This window comes from Myotis davidii, unplaced genomic scaffold, assembly GCF_000327345.1.
Source record: "Myotis davidii unplaced genomic scaffold, ASM32734v1 scaffold89, whole genome shotgun sequence".
In the NCBI taxonomy this organism is placed as follows: Eukaryota; Metazoa; Chordata; class Mammalia; order Chiroptera; family Vespertilionidae; genus Myotis; species Myotis davidii.
Window position 1 is genome coordinate 3,784,760 of NW_006300372.1, and position 20,704 is coordinate 3,805,463.

Below are 20,704 nucleotides of genomic sequence, written 5' to 3' on the forward strand. Positions count from 1 at the left end.
TTCCTCTCTGTAAAAAATCAATAAAATATATTTTTTAAAAAACAACAACAATAATCCTAGTCTGGGGACTAAAGGGTCCAGGGTTTGATTCTGGTCAAGGGCATATGCCCGGGTTGTTGGCTCAATACCCAGTAGGAGGCAGTCAAACCAATGATTCTCTCTCATCATTGATGTTTCTATCTCCCTCTCCCTCTCCCTCTCTGAAAGCAATAAAAAGTAAAAAAAAGGGGCCTTCCAAAAAGTATAGGCATGAAATTTTTAAAAAAGAAAATAATAGTAGTACAAAATTATGAGTTTTGCAAATATGCAAAAAAAATATTAATTATGGGAATGACAGAATTTTGAAAATTACTGTACCAAAAAGGATATAAGGCATGTCTTAGCTCCATCCAGGAGTTTCATCATACCAAAAAGATTGTTAATTTCAGAAGAAAGGTTTGGAGTTGATGAAACAAACCTTATATAAGTACTAGAGGCCCAAGGCATGAAGATTCATGCAAGAATGGGCCTTCCTTCCCCTGGCTGCTGGCATCGACTTCGCTCTGGCCTGGAGCCACCTTTCCGCCTTCCCACACTGCCCAGAGGCCCAGAGCAGCTGGGGCAGTGAGGAACGCCCCCGGCCACTCCATGCCTGCATATGCAAATTAACCCACCATCTTTGTTGTGTTAATTTGCATACTCACTCCTGATTGGCTGGTGGGCATCACAAAGGTATGGTTAATGTGCATCTTTCTCTTTTATTAGTGTAGATGGAGTAGCAATATAGTAAGTTAAATTAGGAATACCAGTGTGAAATAATAACCTTAACAAGTATGTTTTCAGCTCTGACCCAGCAGCAACATCAGTGCACTCTTGCTTACCATGTATTCTCATGTGTTCCTGAGTCCAGGGCCTGGTCTTTATAATTATTTCCTTTTAAAAGGAAACAGAATCCCTTAGAAAATAGTTAATTCCATTATTTAGGGTAATAAAAAAAATTAGAACATTTCTCTAACATCTTCTTGTTGCCAAAAAGCAAGAATGTTTGCAAGAATGTCAGAGGACAATGTAATAAAGGATAAAGGAGTCAACATAAAGGGCCTCTACTGACTATATGGTGACAATTTTTTATATATTTTTTTTATTGATTTTTTTACAGAGAGGAAGGGAGAGAGATAGTTAGAAACATTGATGAGAGAGAAACATCGATCAGCTGCCTCCTGCACATCTCCTACTGGGGATGTGCCTGCAACCAACGTACATGCCCTTGACCGGAATCGAACCTGGGACCTTTCAGTCCGCAGGCTGACGCTCTATCCACTGAGCCAAACCGGTTTTGGCTGGTGACAATTTTTAAAATAAAAACTTCATTATAAAAATAAAGCATGCACGTACACACACACACACACACACACACACACACAAAATATACCTAGTATGCCCAGGTCAAAAAAACAGAATTTGTTCACCCCTCCCATGAGATCCTTCCATAAGCATCATTCCCATCTCACCCCCTTCCCTTTCTGCATATCCTTTCATAATAATAACTTCCTTGTATTTTTTTTTGGACTTATCACTCCAGTGTGCATCCCTAGACACTATCAGTAGCCTTCTTCATAAAAAAATAAATAAATAAAATAAAAAGATATGGCTCTTAAGTGGAAACTACAATTTTAGCATCAAAATCACTATCATAATTATCCTCATCACTACTATCCTAATCATGGCTTACAGGACAAAAGGAGTCTTGTGAAAGACCATAAATTCAAAATTATTTAAAATATAAAATTCAATATGAAATCCTCCCCAATGGTCATTGTAATAGAAAGCAATGAATATAATAAACCATGTTTATATTTTATTGATTTTAATAATTATGAGGGTTTGATATTTCTTCTCTTAATGTTATATGTTATGAAAGCACAATCATATGCCTATTTCTATCTGTTTAAGGAGCATAAATATTGGATACTATAAGCCCAATAGTCCCAGCAAAAGGCTAAGAACCAGATTAAGTGGGTACCCACGATAACCAACCAGAGAAAGGGTTCCACAGTGTTTGCCAATAAAATATATTAGCCAGATGACCTACAAAGGAACACAAATTACAGAGACTCAACATCTCAACTCCTAGGAGACTAAATCTCAATGCTAAGAAGGAAGATGTAAATTTTTAATGCTAAGAAACCAAATCAATATTTGATTATGACAGGATAATAGTTTATATAACAATGGCCAAGTGATAATTTAAGAAAACAATTTCAGAGATGGATACTGGGTTGCAAAATTAAGCCCTTGGCATAAGATAAGGTCTGAAATAGTCTCACTAACTCTACAAATATCATTTAACTATAGAAAAGCTCACTATACAAAGGTAGTTTGGGTTAGAATCACCTTGGGAGAAACAAACAATTCTGACCAAGAATTAATCAGTCAATAAACCAGGTCCTGCAATCTAGGCTGCTTTGATAAGGTAAGCTTTTCTTTAGGATCTGCTAAGAATTTTGTGACACAAGGAGAAGAATAAAAGTAATAATACTGAACCCCTGAGGATATATTAAAAAGCATAGAAAATCAAGAACAGAAATAAGAAAGGCATTAAATCCAAGATACTGATGCTTTAGAGTAGACTGAAGTGGAACTATAGCAATAAATTCTATAATCTTCATATGTTTATGAATTAAGGTTTTGAAGTGTTTAAAAGGATCAGCCATTCTAAAAACATAAATGGCATTTTGTTTAAGTTGTTTAAATGATACGTTTAATAAAATTGAGATCAATGTTTAAAGGCCCCAAGAAAAATTGTTTTTTAGTTTGGGGTATTTGACTCATGAGCTTAATAAATTGAGCATTAAACAAAGAACTAATGGTTGTGAGTACTCCTCTCCATGGAAAAACGCTTTGGATGTAAAAGGATCTAACAGTAAGGACCTGGCCAGAAGGTAGTCTTACCTGTGTTAGTTATCTATCTCCATGTCACAAATGGTCCCCAACATTTAAACAACATTTATTATCTCACAGCTTATCAACCCACAAGTGACAGATCAGGGGGGGCTTAGAGGGGTGGCTCTGGCTCCAGCTCTCACAGGCTGCAATTATGATGTCAGCTGTGGCTGAGTCTCAAGCTCAACTAGGAAAGGAGCCCCTTCCAAGCTCACTCCTGTGGTTGCTGGTGGACTCAGTTCCTAGTGGGTTGCTGGACTGAGGGCTTCAGCTCCTCCCTGGCTGTTGGCCGTCAGCCACCCTCTGTTCCTCGCCATGTGGGCCTCTCCATAAGGCAGCTGATAACATGGCAGCTGGCGTCATCGGCTGAGCAAGCAAGTAAGGCCAGCGAAAGCGTCATAGCCTTTTATAACCTGATCTCAGAGGTGATATCCCATGTTTGCTTATCCTCTTGTTAAAAGCACGTCCCTAAGTCTAGTTCACATGAAGGGGATGGCAAAAGGACCGAATTCCAGGAGGTGATCACTGAGAGCTATTTAGAAGTTGTCTACCTGGGAACTTTCCCCAAGACCCTAGCAGCCCATAAGACACTGAGGGCTCTTCGTGTGCGACCAAATGGCATGTCTCTGCAAACACCAAATCACCAAATACATGAGTCAAATACCCCAACATCTATGCTGGGGATACAATAACAGATGAGGCACACTTCCTAACCTTAAGGAGCCCATAGCTGAATGAAGGAGACCAACAATTAAAGGAGATTTAACCACTCACTTCTCCTCCTATGGTGCCTATCGTTTTATTTTGCAAATATTCATTTAAATCTCCGGTTCCCTGTGAGACTACGATGTCCCTGAGAGAAGGTAGGATGTCTGTTTCATCTTCTGGCTCCTTGTGTCTTGCACATGGCCTGGCTCACAGGAGGCCTTCAAAAATATAACATTTTGAACTTAAAAAACAAACATGGTAAATAATCCATTAGCCATTCACGCTAGTGCAAATGTATGACCCCAATCTTCTGAGAAATAATCATTAACAGGGGAAGTACTTAGGAGTTAGATAAAAGTGATACTAAGGGAACTGTACAAAGAGGAATCTAGTGTTAAAAAAAAAGATAAACATTGACTCTAGTTTCATTGAGGCTTGATTTAACTGCCCCATTCCTACCTCCTTCCCCCCAAACCCCTACCCCCAAGCAATGAGGAAATTCTACAGTATTATAGGTCCAGGTCTTTTCGTCTCTGGGTTTTACATGTTCTTTAACGCAGGCAGTAATTATATTTCTCTCACACATAATTGCATGAATGTGAACTCTCTATAATTACTGTGTTTAAGTAGAAAATGAGGCGATCCAACTAATGAGGACAGGTGATAAAAACAACTGCGAACATTTCTTTCAAATTTATCATAAAATCCACTCAGAGTAAGCTCTAGTGAACTACAGAAGTTTTTTATAAATGTCACTGGCACGCATTTCCATGAATATATTAGCAGAGCAATTCACATCTGTGCAAGACTTAGAGCAAGGACAACATCCTCTTTCCTACAAACTTAAGCTTAATTGATAGCTTTGGTCCATTTAATTTGGAAAGGGAAATTATGAGTAACAAAGTTAATGCTTGACATGGATTTCAAAAATTGAATGTGCAGCTCCCTCTTCAAAAGGGATTTTACCTGGAAGCCAAAATAAAAAACAGAAAAAAGTAGAGTTGTTCTAGGAGCAAAGGTGTATGAACTCTGTCCTCCTCACTCCTAGGCAGGCAGGGAGGGGAAGATACAGCCATTTCAAACCACAGTGTCTTCCAAGAAGGTGGGGTCCGTAAAAGGAAACCTTTAGCCCCACAGATGTTCAGTGTGTAAAGGAGTAGAGAGGCCTTGAGACTAAGCCCAGGCGGGAGTAGAGTCCCACCAGAGTAAGAAGAATAGAGGGCAAACTGGGATGGAAAGGTAGAAAAGAAAGCGGACACCAGCAGGATGGTTCTAAGTGGCCAGCACAGTTAGCAAAAGAAGTCTTGCTAAGTTGTCTCCTTACTAGCATATAATAATACCACCCACCTAAGCATCTCCCCCAGCTCCTGCACAGTTTGTCACTTTCACAAAGGCCTGGTCAGGCAAGATGTTTTCAAGCATCACAGAAAGGGCCTGCGTGTTTACAGTCTGGGGTGTGTGACGTGGAATGGATGGAACAACGCACCCTTGGGACTAAGAGGTGATCAATACACTGAATTAATTCGACTGTTAAGATGATTGAAGGAGTTAGTGTCAAGTGCTCAGAACAGTGTCCTGCACACAGTGCAGCTGATACATACTTGTTAAAACAAACAAATAAACAAATTCTGCAATAGAGCCCCGACCGACCGCTGGCCCAGCCCACCTGGCCAAGCAGTGGAACTGCTTGTCGCTGGATGAGCGGCAGAGGGGAGATGACCTCCCCGCGTCGTGAGGTCAAATTCATGTTATGCTGACAAGAGGCCCAAGAGTTCACTCATTAATGATAACTACTAAGTGTGTTTCCATCTGTATATCAGAGGACCTAGCACAAATGCCTGGAACATAGTAGACATCCAGAGAAAATTTGCTCAATGAATAAATGGATAGGTGTTTTTTTAAAACATGTATTCATTTAATTTTTTTTGAGTTTTCAAAGGATATAGCATTATTTTAATAACTGCATCACTATATTATTTAACTTTCATATTTGTTCCTAGCTCTGAAGGAATTGCTAGTCTTACGAGTACCAGTGGGCCAGCCTTGCCCTAAACTTATCCCGATCCTGCCCAAACCACTGACAATCAGGAAGTGGATATTTCAGTGCAAACTTATCTCCACTAATAGGCAAAGAACTCAGATATGTTTTGCCTACAGTAGGTCAGAAGCAATATTTCTGGGTCCAAAGGGCAGTAGGCAGACGCTATGGCTCTACCTTGAAAATATATCTACAATCTGACCACTTTTACTACTCTCATTGATACCAGGCCACCCTAAACTTTCACCAGGATCTTTGCAATGGTCTCCAAGCTGGGCTCCCACTTCCATTGTTGTCCCATAGTGTCTTCTCTCACCACAGCAGCCAGAATGGCTTAAAATGTAGATCATAGCCTGACCCTCCTCTGCTCAAAGCATTTGTATCAACTAGCATCCAATCAGAAAACCAATATTTCAAAGAGAGGGAGTATTTATTATAAGGAGTTGATTACAAACATTGGTAACGGCGGGAAGCCACAATCCCCCTTAGGCTGGAGGAACAAGAGAGAAAATGGTGGCATGACCCTGCAGTCAGAGCCTCTGAAATGACCGCTGTTGGAACGAGCTGCCTGAGCCAGTGTTCCCAGCTGCTGCTGCCACTCATGCAGCTGCCACGTGGGCAAGGCTGCCAGCATCCTCATTGGGGAGGGAAGGGGGGAAAGACTCTTCTGATTCTGCCAGTACCTTTCAGTGGCAGAAACTAACAGGAAGTCAGCATGCAAGGGAGTCTGGGAAATGCAGTTTGCAAGTCTCTGGCCCCAGCAGTAGAGGAGGGTACAGAAAGAGGGGTGTGGGGTTGACAGAAGACCCCATCCAGAGCAGCACCTCACTCACAGTAAAACCCAAGTTACAATGACCTCCCAGGAAAGCACCCCCTCGCCCCAACACATATGCACCTTCTGCCCCCATTCCCCGCCACCTGTCATCTTACTGCGCTCCAGCCACGCATGCTTCTCTGCTGCTCATCACACCTGCCGGGGCCTCCTTCCTCAGGGTCTAGCATTCGCTGTCTCCTCTGCCTGGGATAATCATATCCCAGATACTTTTACAAGTCACTCCCTCATCTCCTGTGGGCCTTTATTTTAAGGATACCTTCTCAATGACGCCTCCTTGAAAACTAATTTAAAATTGCAACCCCTCCTAATTCCCAGTCCCCTTTATTATTTTAGTTTTCATCACGGCATTTATCCTTTTCTAACACATTATTATATACAGATATATTTTTATTCTGTATTATGTATTTTTAGTTGTCCCTTTCTCACTAGATAGGTAAATAGATAGATAGATAGAAAGTCAATATTTCCTCCCACCAAAAGGTAAGCTCCCTGGCTTTTTTCTACTGATATAGTCCCAGTGCTCAATAAATACTTACTGACTGAATAAATGTAATCATTCATAAATGCATTTTTATGGGATGAAAAATATTAAAAGCCTGTGGGAAGGAAAAGAAATATTGTGACACCTCTTCCCCTTCTGACCCCACTCGGGCTCCATTCAGTGTCCCTTCTGCATGCTTCTACCGTTCCCTGAAATTCCCCCAACGCAGAACTTGTCACACCACATTGTAATAACATGTTTACGTATCTGTCTCTGCCATTGAAACTGTAAGGCCCATGAGATGCCAAAGGGGTGGTGCCGCCTGGGAAACTGCACACCCAGCACCTGGCCGTGCCATCCTGCACATCCTGTATGCAGGGCTCAAACAGCAGCTGCAGTCGGATGTTCCCACCACAAAGCAAAAGGCTACACTTAAACGTCTCTCAACACCACCCCTGCCTCTGATACTCTGGAAAGATGTAAGAGTCAACAGCTATGAGAAAACAGAGTCAGGAAGTAGTTAAGTGCAGAAGCAAAGAAAGTCGGCAGCAGCTCTATTGCTCTGGCTAAGTGAGGAGAAGCAGAATGACCACGGCATTGGAGAATATTTTAATCTTTTTATTAGAAGTGTTATTATAGTGCCTGAAAAGTACTGTTCCACTGGTGAGTTTTAATAGCTGGATATCACAGGCTAACAAACAAATCCTGAAAAAATTGTTATGAAAAATCCAAATAATTATCATAGAAAAGCAACGCATCTCAATAGATAACATTTTACAGTGTTATTTCAAGGGGACTGGGCTACAAAGTCCATTAACAAAAGCATTTTTCTAATTTTATACCAACTTTAAGAGGAAGGAGTGACCCTTTGTACGTGTATTCACAGACAACAGAAAGATCATTGCTAAAAATCGGCCTTGGTTGGCTTTTCTTTTCCAGGTTTCCAGTAGATGCCTAGAGAACATCCAGAGTCTTCTATGAGGAGATCGTGGCTGTATCTTACACTTAAAATAGATTTATTTGGGAATAATTCAGAGGCTGGAAGAAGTGATATCACACACAAGTACTAAAGCACCAAATTTATCACAGAAAGCTTTGACTTGGCTTCTATCCTCAGTAGTTTGGAGGCACACAGACATGTCTGGTCTCATCTTGTCCTAAGGAGCACTGCTGTCACCTACATGGGAGTCACCCCCGCCCATCACCCAGGAGGGACTGGGGCTTTGAAAGAAATGCCTCCTCGGCCAGCCTATCTTCAGCACGAAGCCCGTACCTGCTGTTTTGTTTTCAGTGGCCTGCTAAGTGCCCTGGGACATTGAGCACCCCTCCCTTCTGCTGCATAATTAAAATTTCAATTTGACCAATGACGCTTTGAAATGCATTCTAAGCAACAGGAATTCAGTCCCTCAGACACCTGCCTTTTTCATTCCCTTCTCGCTGCAAAAGTTTGCAAAATCACTCCCAGCCAGAAAATGACTTCACCCTGCTGCCTGGAAGGGACCTTTATTGGTTCGCTAGTGCAAGGAGGAAACAGCTAAGTCAAGGGAGCTGCACGCACACATTCCTGGAAGGATAATTTTAGAACCAGTTTCAAAGCCGACTCTAATTCGAAAATGCCTCTGCCACTTAGACCCACATGGAGATGTTATCAGCCTCGTGAAATGTCATCAAGTAGCTGAGGGTGGTAGTGTTTTGCCAGCGGTGGAAGCGAGCGCAGCCACTGTGGCTTCCTCGCTGGGAGAGGGAGGGCGGGGGCAGTTATTAGAAATAACGTTAGAGAGGATGCGATAAAGGCAGACATTCAAAGCCGCGGGCTATTGATTGCAAATCTGGCAGGGCTGCAGGCCATTCTCGTTGCAGGCAGGGCATCGCAGGGCCCGATAGGACTCCTTAAACCTGTTGGCCAGCATGGAGAACTTGCTGCCGTGGCACAGAGAGCAGGTGGCACTGCCCGAACCTCGGCAGTGAAAACAGTTGTCATCTGGAAGCTCCCCTTCCTGCAAGAGACGGTCAGCGTTTAGTAACGACAGCAGTTCGAGTTGATGGATCACATGCAGGTGAAAATACCCTTGGGCTGCGCAGAGGATGGGGCAGTATGAGAAGAAAATGCTTCCCACAAATGCAATGAGGGAACTGGTCAGAGGCACGGAATAATCACAGCAAGTTTATCGAAGAGGGTTTCCCTGGTGGACATCTCTCAGGCAGCATCCCCCGCCACCACGCCTCACGTCTCAAGACTTCACGCTTTTCATCGCCCTTGTCACCATCATCTGACCTGTAATTTCTGTATGTTCCATGAGAGCAAAGATTTAGGTTTCCTCATGGCCAAATACTAAGAGTGCACATTTGTAGCATGACTCGGAGGTGCCAGGCACTGTTCTAAGAGCGTCTGTTCGTATATCAATCCATCTAATCCCACAACAATCCCCTGAAAGGGTTACCATCCCCATACTACAGATGGGAAAATGAGACACAAATTCAGTTATTCACCAACTGTCATGCAGCTTGAAGAAGAGTCAGGTTTTGATCCAAGGCAGCTGAGCACCAGAGTTTATGCTCCTATTGACTATGTACACAGCCCTCATTGTAGTTGTCTGAAGTAGATGCTCAAGACAGATTGTTTTGTGGAGACTAAGTGGACGAATGAATTGATGGTACAATCCTTGGAAGCTTAGCTCTGAATTCTTGCAATACTTTATCCTCATTCTCTTTGAGAACTGTGATGAGGCCTCAGGATTCAGAGCTCCGCTCTGGACTCAGGAGCCCGGCTCTGACATCAAGAATGCACTTTGGACAGTTCCCTTACTCTCTAAATCTCCATTTCTTTCCCTCTGAAATGGGAGTGATAATGCTTACCTCTCTGAGCATAGCAGCTAGAATATTACGTGACAGAGTACATGAAAATACCATCTTACGTTATCTGGCATATTATGGGTTTTCCATGAGAGTTTGTTCACTTCTAAGCTTTGCTAATAGGTCTCCAGTACTCGATTCCCCCACTGCAGAAAAATGTCCTTTGTCTACTGTTGTGTTCTTCCCCTAAAACATCTCAAGAAAACTGGCAATCTTTGGATTCTGTGCAAAGATCATACATAGACCTATAACCTCCCAAGAAATAAGGGGCAATGCCAAATCTATACCAGGCGGATCAGGCACAAAATCCTGTTCATTTCACCTTCAAACCCATCCAATTTTTTTCCACCCCACAATCACAACCCTAGTCCGACATCTACCAGTTCTAGCAGGAATTCAGTGTGGATGCCTGCCTCCAGTCTGATGGCTGTTCTCCCCACTGATACCAATTTTCCTAAGTTGCCTGAAATTGTGACTACCACAGAGCACTCAAGAAACCTTTTAATGAACACTTGCCTTCCAGATAAACTTCCGATTAAAACCAAACTCCTCACAGGCTTTAAATGCTTAGTTACGTTTTTCATCAGGTTCTTGTCCTTAGATCTCTCTCCAGCTGGTCTCCAGGCACCTGTGCTCCCTCCCAACCCAGAGAGTTCCCATGTTCTCAAGTGTCAGTAACCCTTGCCTACCCAACCTCTGGACCCGGAGTCCCACCACCTGTCCTGCCCCAAGCAAGGCAAGTCTCTCACTCTGCTGAAAGCTCCTGGGAACTAGACAGGAAGCTCTCTGTGTGGTTCCTTTCACCGTCACTTCCTTGACATCTAGTTTGGAGCCAGGAAAGTATCTTCTGTTCAGATATTTGCCAAATGAACAAACAAAACAATGTTGTCTAGAGAATCCTTCCCATTCTTAATCCTAGGAACTACCAACACAGCTGGAGTCCAGTGGGAGGCTCCACCCAGCTAACAGCTTTCTTTTATAACCTAATAAAAATAATCTCTGAAAAGGGAGGCATTAGTTCTGCAAGTAGCTTGGTTGTGCTGCACAGTGCCCAAGGAGGTATTACATTTTATTCATTCTAGATTTAGGGAATAGAAGTGATTTCCAACTGACAAAAATCTAAATCATGTCTGTGCACCCTTTTTAAATATTTTATTGATTCTTGCCATACTTTCATAGATTAACAATGCAGAAATGTGTTTTCTTCCCTTGAAGTATTCAAAATAAATTTATTTGCCAAAATGTTCTTAAAGCAAGTTGCCACAGTCCATTTTTCTGCCAAATCCACACATTTTAATGTTTTAGACTTGATCCCTGTGAGATTTTAATGGTATAAGTCAATGTTGTCAAAGAAAGTACAGTAAAATCCTAACATAATAGAATGCCAGGTCAGATAATGAAAGATTAACAAAATGGCCTGGTGAGCTTGCTGTAGCGAACAAAGCCAAATCATCAATCAAATTTTACCTGATGCATATTGGGGTTTCTTTTTTTAAAAAAATATATTTCAGAGAGAAAGGCAGAGGTAGAGAGAGAGAGAGAGAAATATCAATGAGAGAGTTATTGATTAGCTGCCTCCTGCATGCCCCACACTGGGGATTGAGCCGGCAACCTGGGCATGTGCCCCAAAAGGGAATTGAACCATGACCTCCTGGTTCATAGGTCAACACTCAACTACTGAGCCACGCCAGCTGGGCGCTGGAGTTTCTATCCTTAATTTGAGTTACCACACTTTCCAACTACTCACCTCAACATGTTCATTTAATTATTTAATTATTCACTAGATCAAGTATTTACTGAGTCTCTACTCTGTCTTTCATTCTCACTATTTTCTAAAATTCTTCTCAAAAAACATTTAGTAAGAGAACTTAGAACATAGTTGTACAACATAGTGCAGGTTATAAAACCAACAAACCTCCCAAACCACCTCCCACCAGCTCCATGACCAAGGAAAGGGGCCTGGGCTTTCACTGCAGGATCAAAGCTTGTTAGCCCTGAAGAGGGTAACCAGCACCAATCCGGTTAGCTAAATGGTTATGATCATGATTCATGAGATTGGCAGTCACGTGGACCTGGGCTTGACTACTGACTCTGATGACCTCTGGTAAGCTACTTAACTTCTCTGAGCCTAGTTTCCCCAGCTCCAAAAGGAGACCACCAGAGATATCTACCTCACAGAGTCTTTGTGAGTGTGACATGGACTATGGCATGGAAAGCATTGGGCATGGTGCCAGGCTATCATGGGCCCGGCCCTTAATAAACTGTAGCTATTATTACTATTATTTCTTTTTTATTATTGTTATTTCAAAGGCAAGATCAGGTGAAGCATAAAGGAGCCTAGATGATCTGTGGTTTCAAATCCGTTGAACACAGGGCCAGGTTTCCTCCCTTCCCTGTCTCACCGTGGCTCGATTCAATGATCCCTCTCCTTTGCTCTTATAGTTACTACAGAGGTGCAGCGTGGCCTGGCAGTTAGCCTTTCCCTGCCTTTTCATCACTGTCCCCACCGCTTCCCTTGGTCAGGAGGGGCTCCTTGGTGTTCTTTGACCCTTTTCTAGAATAATCTTGTCAGGGCATTTATTGCATGAGGGATTGGGCAAACAAATGGCTATTTAAAACAGAGTTTAAAGGACAGGCCAAGTGAAGTATAACCTTTCACAGCAATTTTCTGCTGCACACCTCTGTGCTGGCTTATGGCATTCCAGCTAAGAAACATGGATCTGTCCGTATTGAATTGAAAGACAATTGTCATGTCGGGTCTGTTGTTGCTTTTGCATCCAGGGCTGCAGTGGGACCTGTATGCTAGCTTTTCTGGCTCTCTTCTGAAAATATATGCCCCTACAAGTGGTAATATGGTGTGAAAAGGAATAGAATGAATGGGTATTACGGTGGGGAAGGAATGCAATGTCTGGCTGTCTGCCTACTGCTACGCCGCGTTCTGAGTAGGGCTATCCAGAGAAGGCAGAGGCAGAACACTTCTTACCAGCTAGCACTTGGTCCCAAATGCCAATCCTCTTTCCACAAACAATTACTAGTTATTGAGCACCTATAATATGCCAGGATCTATCATGGGAGGCAATATACACATGGCCCCTGCCCTCATGGAGACTAAACCTTATGCGTGAGAACAAGCATTAACCAAATAAGTATAAAGACTGCAACTGTGAGGAGGGGTGTGAGCTGCCCTGAGGGGTCCCTTCTTGGGAATATTATCCTCATGGAAGCCAGGGAGGCCCCTCTGAGGAAAGGGTGACTCCACTCAGATCTCAGGGGCTGAGGAAAAGGTGGCAGGGAATCTGGAGAATATCCTAGGCCCAGGGAAGTTGGCCCTTGTAAGAAAAGGCAAAGAACACATGATAGGCAGTGTTTCTGGGGTGAAGAGAATGAGGAGAGATGTGGTAAGAGATGAGGCTGAAGAGGCCAAGAGTGGCCAGGCACACAGTGCTTTCTAGAACAAGTGAGGAGTTTGGGTTTTATCCCAAGTGAAGAAAAGCCATTGAAAATTTTGGGTGGGGGTAGGGGAGTGATGAAGGGATAACACAATCAGATTTGTATTTCAAAAATCTCTCATTGAATGATCAGATTAGAAAGAGACACGAGAGGTTGTGAGCAGAACTTTTAACAAGAGCCTTTTGATGAAGTCTGGTCATGACCCTCTTGTTCCTGCCCCCTAAGCCTCCCAGGGGCAAGGAAGCCAACAAATGGGAGGTGAGGGTGCGCCCCACAGAAAGCTCCAAGTCCCAAGAGATAGAATCTAAAGAGGAAAGAACATTCACTTCTGCTGCCACCCAAGCTTTTACTCTCTTAGCTTAATGTCATCAAAATTGCTTTTCCCACCCCATCCCACCTTGAGAGCTAATGAATACTATCAGTCTTCCCCCTCATCTGAGCATGTCTGAGCAATGGTTCCAAGGCGGGGAGCTATTTATATTTTTATCTAGAGGTAGCAAGAAGTTAAGCATTAATAATATTTTCAAAAGAAATTGTTATCCTAAAAATTGTTATTTTTAATGAACTAGTTGACACTGGTGCCCTCACTAAGACTGGCAGTCACTACAATAATGTACCCAAAGGGACCCTGGCATAAGCATGATGTAAAGGGACCCCACTTTACGTAAAGTGGCAATGGTGGCCCGGTTCATTCATTCACTTTCCACATATGGCAACATTTTGCAGTTTACTTGTGCCTGGCTAGTGGATTTACAAATGACACTGTTTATTTTAAACTAAACTCATCTCTACAAAATATAAGGACCTGCAGCTTTATTACGTTTCTTCAAGGAAACTGTGGATTGAGGACCCCAATAATAGAAGCACAAGGAAGCCCATAAGAAAAGGGCAGAGCTAATTTTTCCCATGTCTACAGCAAGATGGTCTAAGCCACACTGCAAAGTAAAAACAAATAGATATTTAATCGGCTCTCAAAAAAAGGCATCCAAAAAATTAAAATTAGGAGTGTTTGAAATATGGACTTATAACTATTACTGCTAACAATGTACCATTAAAATCTAATAAAATCCCTGACAGCTTTAATATTTAGACATCTTACATAGTCATATTTGAAAGTTTTACTGAAACAGTGCACAACCAAGACCATTTGGAGGCCACTGCAGCAGGGCCCTCCTGGGGGGACAGTGACCCGCTGACGCACCTGGGGGTACCGGTTGTGGGGAAACGTGCTTTCCGTCTCCACCAAAGGCCCGTCGTTCTGATCGCTGTCTCCATAGATTTCCTCTTTGCTCATCAGAGACTCTTCCTCGATCTCCCCTTCCTTCTGGAGAATTTTCCTCATGAAGTCTCTCTTGTCCATTGGGGTTCGAATGATTTTCAGGTTATTCGTGTAGATGATTATCTTTCCAAAATCTATAATGGGTGGGGACTAGAGAAATGGAGAATGAGCATGGAACCTCCACCAACAGTCACCAAATAAATCCAGGGCTGCAGAACCTGCTCACTGTCCCAGGAAATAGGACAGGAGGGACTTCTACTCTCCAGCACTTGTGACCCCCTCAGACCACAAAGCTCCAGTTCATTCCCTAGTCCGTTTGCTTCCTCTGAAAACCATGGCAACCATCTCCCTTTTTCCTGTTGATGGTAGCCGACCGAAGCTACACTAGTTATATAACTAGAGAGTAGGGCTCTGCAGGGTAGGGCCCAGAGTGTCTACTTCACATACCACAGCAGCTGATGTAGGGCCAGGCATAATGAGGGCTTAAGAAACACAAAGGAATGCCTTTTTAAAAATAAGTGTCACTCAGATTTGTTTCTGTGCATAAATAATAGTATATACAATTTATTGAGCATGTATTGTTGTTATTATGATGGCAGACATTGTGCTAAGCATTTACAAACATTCCCTCACTTCTCCCCCTGAACATCCCTATGAGGTAGATGCTATGATTTCCACATTCTACAGATGAAGGGACCAAGCCTCAGGGGGATTAACTGTGTCTCAAGGTCACAAAGTTACTCAGGGTCTCTGGCTGGAATTCAAACCCAACTCTGTCTCACTCTAAATCCATATTCTTAGCACCTACACTAAACTATTCACAATCACTTTCCCAAGATCATTATATTTTTTATATATTAACATATTATATATATATATATTGTTTTTGTTCTTTGCCTATGAAAATCTTTTTATGTCAATAAATATACTTTAACAGCATCATTATCAATAGCTCCTGTTCCCTTGCTGGATTTCTCATGTGTGCCTTAACCATTTGCTGAGGAATCGTCTGGACATTAGAAAAACAGGGGAGTAAATGTGTAGGGATTACTCAGCTAAGAACACACATTTCTTCCCAGAGCTAGGACAGCTCGCAGGGAAACGTTGGATCCCAAACCCACTGTTCACCAACTGTGAGATAGAGGAGAGGCATTTGGCCTCCCAGAGCCTCAGTGTGCCCATCTGTAAATGGGCTGCCATCTCGCTGGCATGCACTAACCACCAAAGACAAACTTATTATTAAAACACAGAAATGCTTCTACACTGGCTGGTAAACAGCTGTCCTGAGACTCCTGAGCGCTCTCCTGCTGCTCCAGCCTCTCTCCAGGGAGCCTCTCAGATCCCCCAACCAGTCATGTAAAAGTTGACTTAGGACCTCAGGTGTTAGGACCCTGCCCCAACCCTTCGCTGGCTTCTGGGATGATTAAGCAATTAAATATTTGTACTCTCTTCCCTGAGGCTAATCATGTCATCTTCCAGGGATGGCGGTCCTATGAAGAGGATATCAAACAGGGATTGCAAAAGCTGAAGGTACCATGCAAAGGGTAGGCACTGTTACTGCTGTTATTATTCAGAACTGTTCTTTTGGTCATTAGTGCATGCACAATCATGCTACACAACCACATGCTTCGGCGGGAAATGTTCTGCCCTGCTTTTGCAGAACTGCATCAGACAATCTATTTAGCTGCTCCAGCGAAGCAGTCTCAATCTGACTTGAGCCAGAGTTCAATATTCAGGTCCCCTTCCTTGAGACATCCACGGGGTTTTCAATAATTATTTATGAAGCCACAAGCTTCCTACCCGGCCCTGGTTTCCCTCCCTCTCTTCTAGGGATCGTGTGGCAGCTTCCATTTCCTACTGCTTCATGCGCGCGGGGTTCCTGTTTCGCACTCTGGACTATCAGTTTCTGAACATCAGCAGATAAAGATGGTGGCACTTTTGGAAGATTCCATTTCCACTTCCAGTAAAAGCTGAAGAGGCTCAGTTACGAGGGAGCTTTCTTCACATCTAGGGCTAATTTCTTTTTTCCAGGCAAAACTCTTAATATACTGAAAAAACTCTGCAGCCCTCTGGTTCTACCTCCTGCCTCTAAGCTGGTAAGTATCTGAGACACCCAGGCGAGTCCATTTGTTTTTAATGTATTCCAAAGGTGGACGGGCCCAAGTCACCCTGCAGGTGTGTTTAAGTTTCAGTCACCCTGACAGCCAAGCTCTTCCTGGTGTCTAAGGAAACTCCCCGGGTGTAACTAAACTTCACATGATCTGGTTGCATCCGATTGCCTGTGAGGAACACCCTCTCGTACATTATAGAGGGCCGGGATGGAGCCAGGAATTTTATGTTTCCTTCCACGATGCCCAGAATGGTAACCTATGTGATTGAGCCGCATAACTATCCCGATGTCAATGGCAGCGACTGAGGCCGCTATTCGGTCACCACGACACCCCTCTGCTGCTCCAGGTTTAAACACATCACCAGGTACGAGGAAAGGCTATGGGCTTTGTGGGCAGGCAGACCTAAGTTCAAATTGCATTCAAATGTTATCTGACAGCTGTGTGAGAGGTGCAACTTATTGAGCCCCTATGAACTTCTTTTTTTCCAATTTGAAAAATTCTTTCTCATAGAATGATTGTGAAGCTGAATTTATGCATTCTGTATAAAGTGGGTGTTCAGTGAATGTTACTTATCTTCCTTCCCCTTCCATTTTTTATGAACCTTGTAAGCTTCGGTCAGTTTCAATTCCTTAAAATATTTGATTGTTTATAACCACTTTCTCTATCTACCGGATAAAATTTTTAAAGGCCTCAGTGTTTCTTTCATAAGAACCTGGTCATTATCGCACTGGTAGGTAACATTTACAGAGCATATACAATGTGCCGGGCACAATGCCAAGGGCTTCTTATCTGTTATCTCTCTTTAATCACAACAATCTTTGTAAGCAGGTACTTTTATTACCCTCATATCACAGATTATGACTTTGAAACTCAGCAAGTTTAAGTGGCTTTGCCCAAGCTCACACGGGTAAGTGGGTAGAATGGACATCAAGCCCTGGTTTAACTGACATCAGAGCCCTTGTTTTGTTTAAAACACACACACACACACACACACACACACGCACGCACGCACGCACGCACACACACACAACAACAACACACATTATTTTTGATGTGGTAAATATACATAACATAAAATTTACCATTTCTAAGTGGACAGTTCAATGGCATTAAGTACTTGAACACTATGGTGTAATTATCACCGTCATCCATCTCCAGAACTTTTCCTTAGTCCCAAACTGAAACTCTGTACCCATTAAACAATAAAATGGACATATAATAAATAGCACACACCCCTGGCAACCACCACCCTCCTTTCTATCTCTATAAATCTGACTACTCATATAAGTGGAATCATATGATTGTCCTTTTGTGACTTATTTCACTTAGCATAATGTCTTCTGATTCCATTCATGTTGTAGCATGTGTCAGAACTTCCTTCCCCTTTTTAAAGATTGAATAATATTCTATTGTGTGTATCTACACATTTTGACTGTCTACTCACCCACTGATGGACATTTGGGTTGTTTTCACCTTTGGGCAATTGTGAAAAAAGCTGCTATAAACCTGGGTATACAGATATCTATTCAAGTTCAGAACCTCTACTTTTAATTACGGTGCTTAACTACTACCCAATGTTGCCTCACAGCCAATATTTACTAGGGGTTATTTTACAATTGGGTTCACTATTGAAAAATCATGACTTCCCAGCTCTCATTTCCTTATTTTCATAAACACCACATTGACAACCTGTTTCAGTGGGTGTAGGTGCATGAATCCAACCTGACCACTCCTACACGAAAAGGCTGTCTAGATTGGGATGTGGTATTTGATCAGGCAACAAAGAAAACAAGGATAACTGGACCATGCAGGAATCTAACCCTGAACATGGCTTCTAGAGTCTGGTATTTAAATCTACTGTGCCATGCCTGGTTTTATAAATCCATGCCTAATCATACATTTACATGAATGCCAAGTTTGGCATACTGACGTATGAAGGTCAAGCAGGCCAGTACTAGCTACTGTGGCCTTGTATAAGGTATTGAATAAACTACAGCTTTGTAAATTCTAAACATATGAATAAGATTTAGGTAAAATGAGGTACTTTAAGTACAAGATAGCTATGTACCTAGGATATAATAAGCATTCAGTAAATGGTACCTATTATTATCATCATCAACATTACTGGTAGTGATCTACCAATAATATTCCAAAAAGCAATGTTCCATTGGGCAAAGAGTATGGGGAATCAGAAGACCTGGGTTCTTACTCTGACTCTGCACCTATGACCATATTGGGTAAGTCCCTTAACAACTTGGCACTCAGTGCTCCTCATCTGCAAAATGGGAGTGATCATACTTGGCCTTTCTCCTCAAGATTGTCCTGAAGACCTAATGCGATAGTATATGATAGTGCAATGCAATGCATAAGCCACTCCAGTAACACGAGGGGCTGTTCATTCCAGCCCCCTTTCATACCAAAAAGAAACCAGTACTATCTTTGATAAATGTGGACATGCCCCTAATTATACTCTTCTCAGTGCTAGCAAGGCCCATACATTTGTCTGCTATAGATGTAGTATTTGTTCCCTTAAGAAACTAATAAAAATGATTAGAGAGTAATTATCTGAATTTCACACTTTAAAGAGGAGTACAAATCCTACTCATAAACACTATTTATTAACCTGGTACATTACATAACTGTATTTACTCTTTTTAAAGAAACACATTCATAGTCCCACCGGCAGAGAGCATATCCACATCTCCTATGAGATTCTTGAAATCAGTGACTACCTTTCCAGGCTCTTCTAACTTAAAAAGAAAAACCATGCGTGGACGTTTGATTATCCACTGGGGAAGACGACTGAAATTCACAAATAAATACATGTTTCAAATACATGTTTCCCCGTGTAACATTTCCTCTGGTTGATTTGCTCTTCCCCATCTCTTCCCAGGACTCCACCTACCCAGTGTTCATGCTACTGAGCAATGAAAAGGCGACATAAATAAACTGACAGACATTGTTTAAAAGCAGGTAGCGAGAGGGAGATGGGGAGAAAAAAAACAAGTTATGGATAAGCCACATGCTGAGTAACTGCCTGGGGTGAAATGAGCACCTCCAAACACTTAGCTGTTTCAGGAAACAAGACAACCAGTCGCTGCATCATTTTCTAAGCCAGCATCGGGCAACCCGAAAACCACAGCACCTCTATTTAATTTACTTACGGAGATAACCCAGCCAAAGACCCAGTGCAATGTCTTTTTACCCTGGATGGAATCTGAATACTATCGTGCTTATTGCACTTTCTAATAACGAATCCACAGCATGCGATTGTTGTCCCAGAAATACTATCCTAAGAGCGACTTCCCATTTGGTGCACCTACAGCCTGGTTGGTACAGGAACATGAGCATAATACAAATTTGAAACATTCAGGTACTTCTCTAACCGCACTTTAGTCCTTAATGCTTATCCCCACACACAATACCCACCTTATGGTCATTTGCCTTGTAATCGTTGAAGAAAGGCTGGCTGCCCGCCAACGTATAGGCATTGCCCTCTCTGAACACGCTGATCCTTTGAGCAGTCAGCTTAGGGGAGTAGGATCGGGGCTTGGGGGCTTCCCCAGACCCATAAACACCATCCATGGGTTCCAGGGACTCTTGGAGAAAACTGTGAGGGTACTCCTCCTTTGGCGATTCTAATTCCTGCCCATCTTCGAAGACCTGCTTCAACACTCGGCCACTGTAGGAGGAAGAGATTTTGAATCGTACTTTCCGGGGCTTGCCGTCGCTCTTCTGGTTTAGTTTCTTCTCAGGGTCCTCCATCAGCAGGCACGTCCCTCTGTGGTTTCCAGGCCTCAGTGCAGCCAGTGGAACTCGGAGCTCTGAGAAAAAGGCACTTTATTTTCTCTCCTCCTGCACATAATTAATTCAAGTCGCTGCTGGGATATGCTCAGTTTACAGCAACTGACACCCACACATTAAGTATTGATAGACCCTCATGCAAAGGCAGGCGATTGCGGGTTTATGGAGTGGAGGGAGCATAAGACAAGATTGGGTCCCCTCTGAATCCCAAACTCGCCCAGAA

The 20,704-nt window shown here is 42.7% G+C and overlaps 1 protein-coding gene across 1 annotated transcript; it reads right to left on the reverse strand.

The window, feature by feature from the left end:
• Positions 1 to 7,587: 7,587 nt before the first annotated feature.
• Positions 7,588 to 20,498, reverse strand: GRXCR2 (glutaredoxin, cysteine rich 2). Its single transcript, XM_006777003.2, has 3 exons — positions 20,107 to 20,498; positions 14,489 to 14,716; positions 7,588 to 8,981 (listed from the first exon to the last, which is right to left on the reverse strand). Exons 1-3 carry the CDS (start codon positions 20,440 to 20,442, stop codon positions 8,799 to 8,801), a joined length of 747 nt encoding a protein of 248 aa, XP_006777066.1. The 5' UTR covers positions 20,443 to 20,498; the 3' UTR covers positions 7,588 to 8,798.
• Between the last annotated feature and the right edge of the window lie 206 nt (positions 20,499 to 20,704).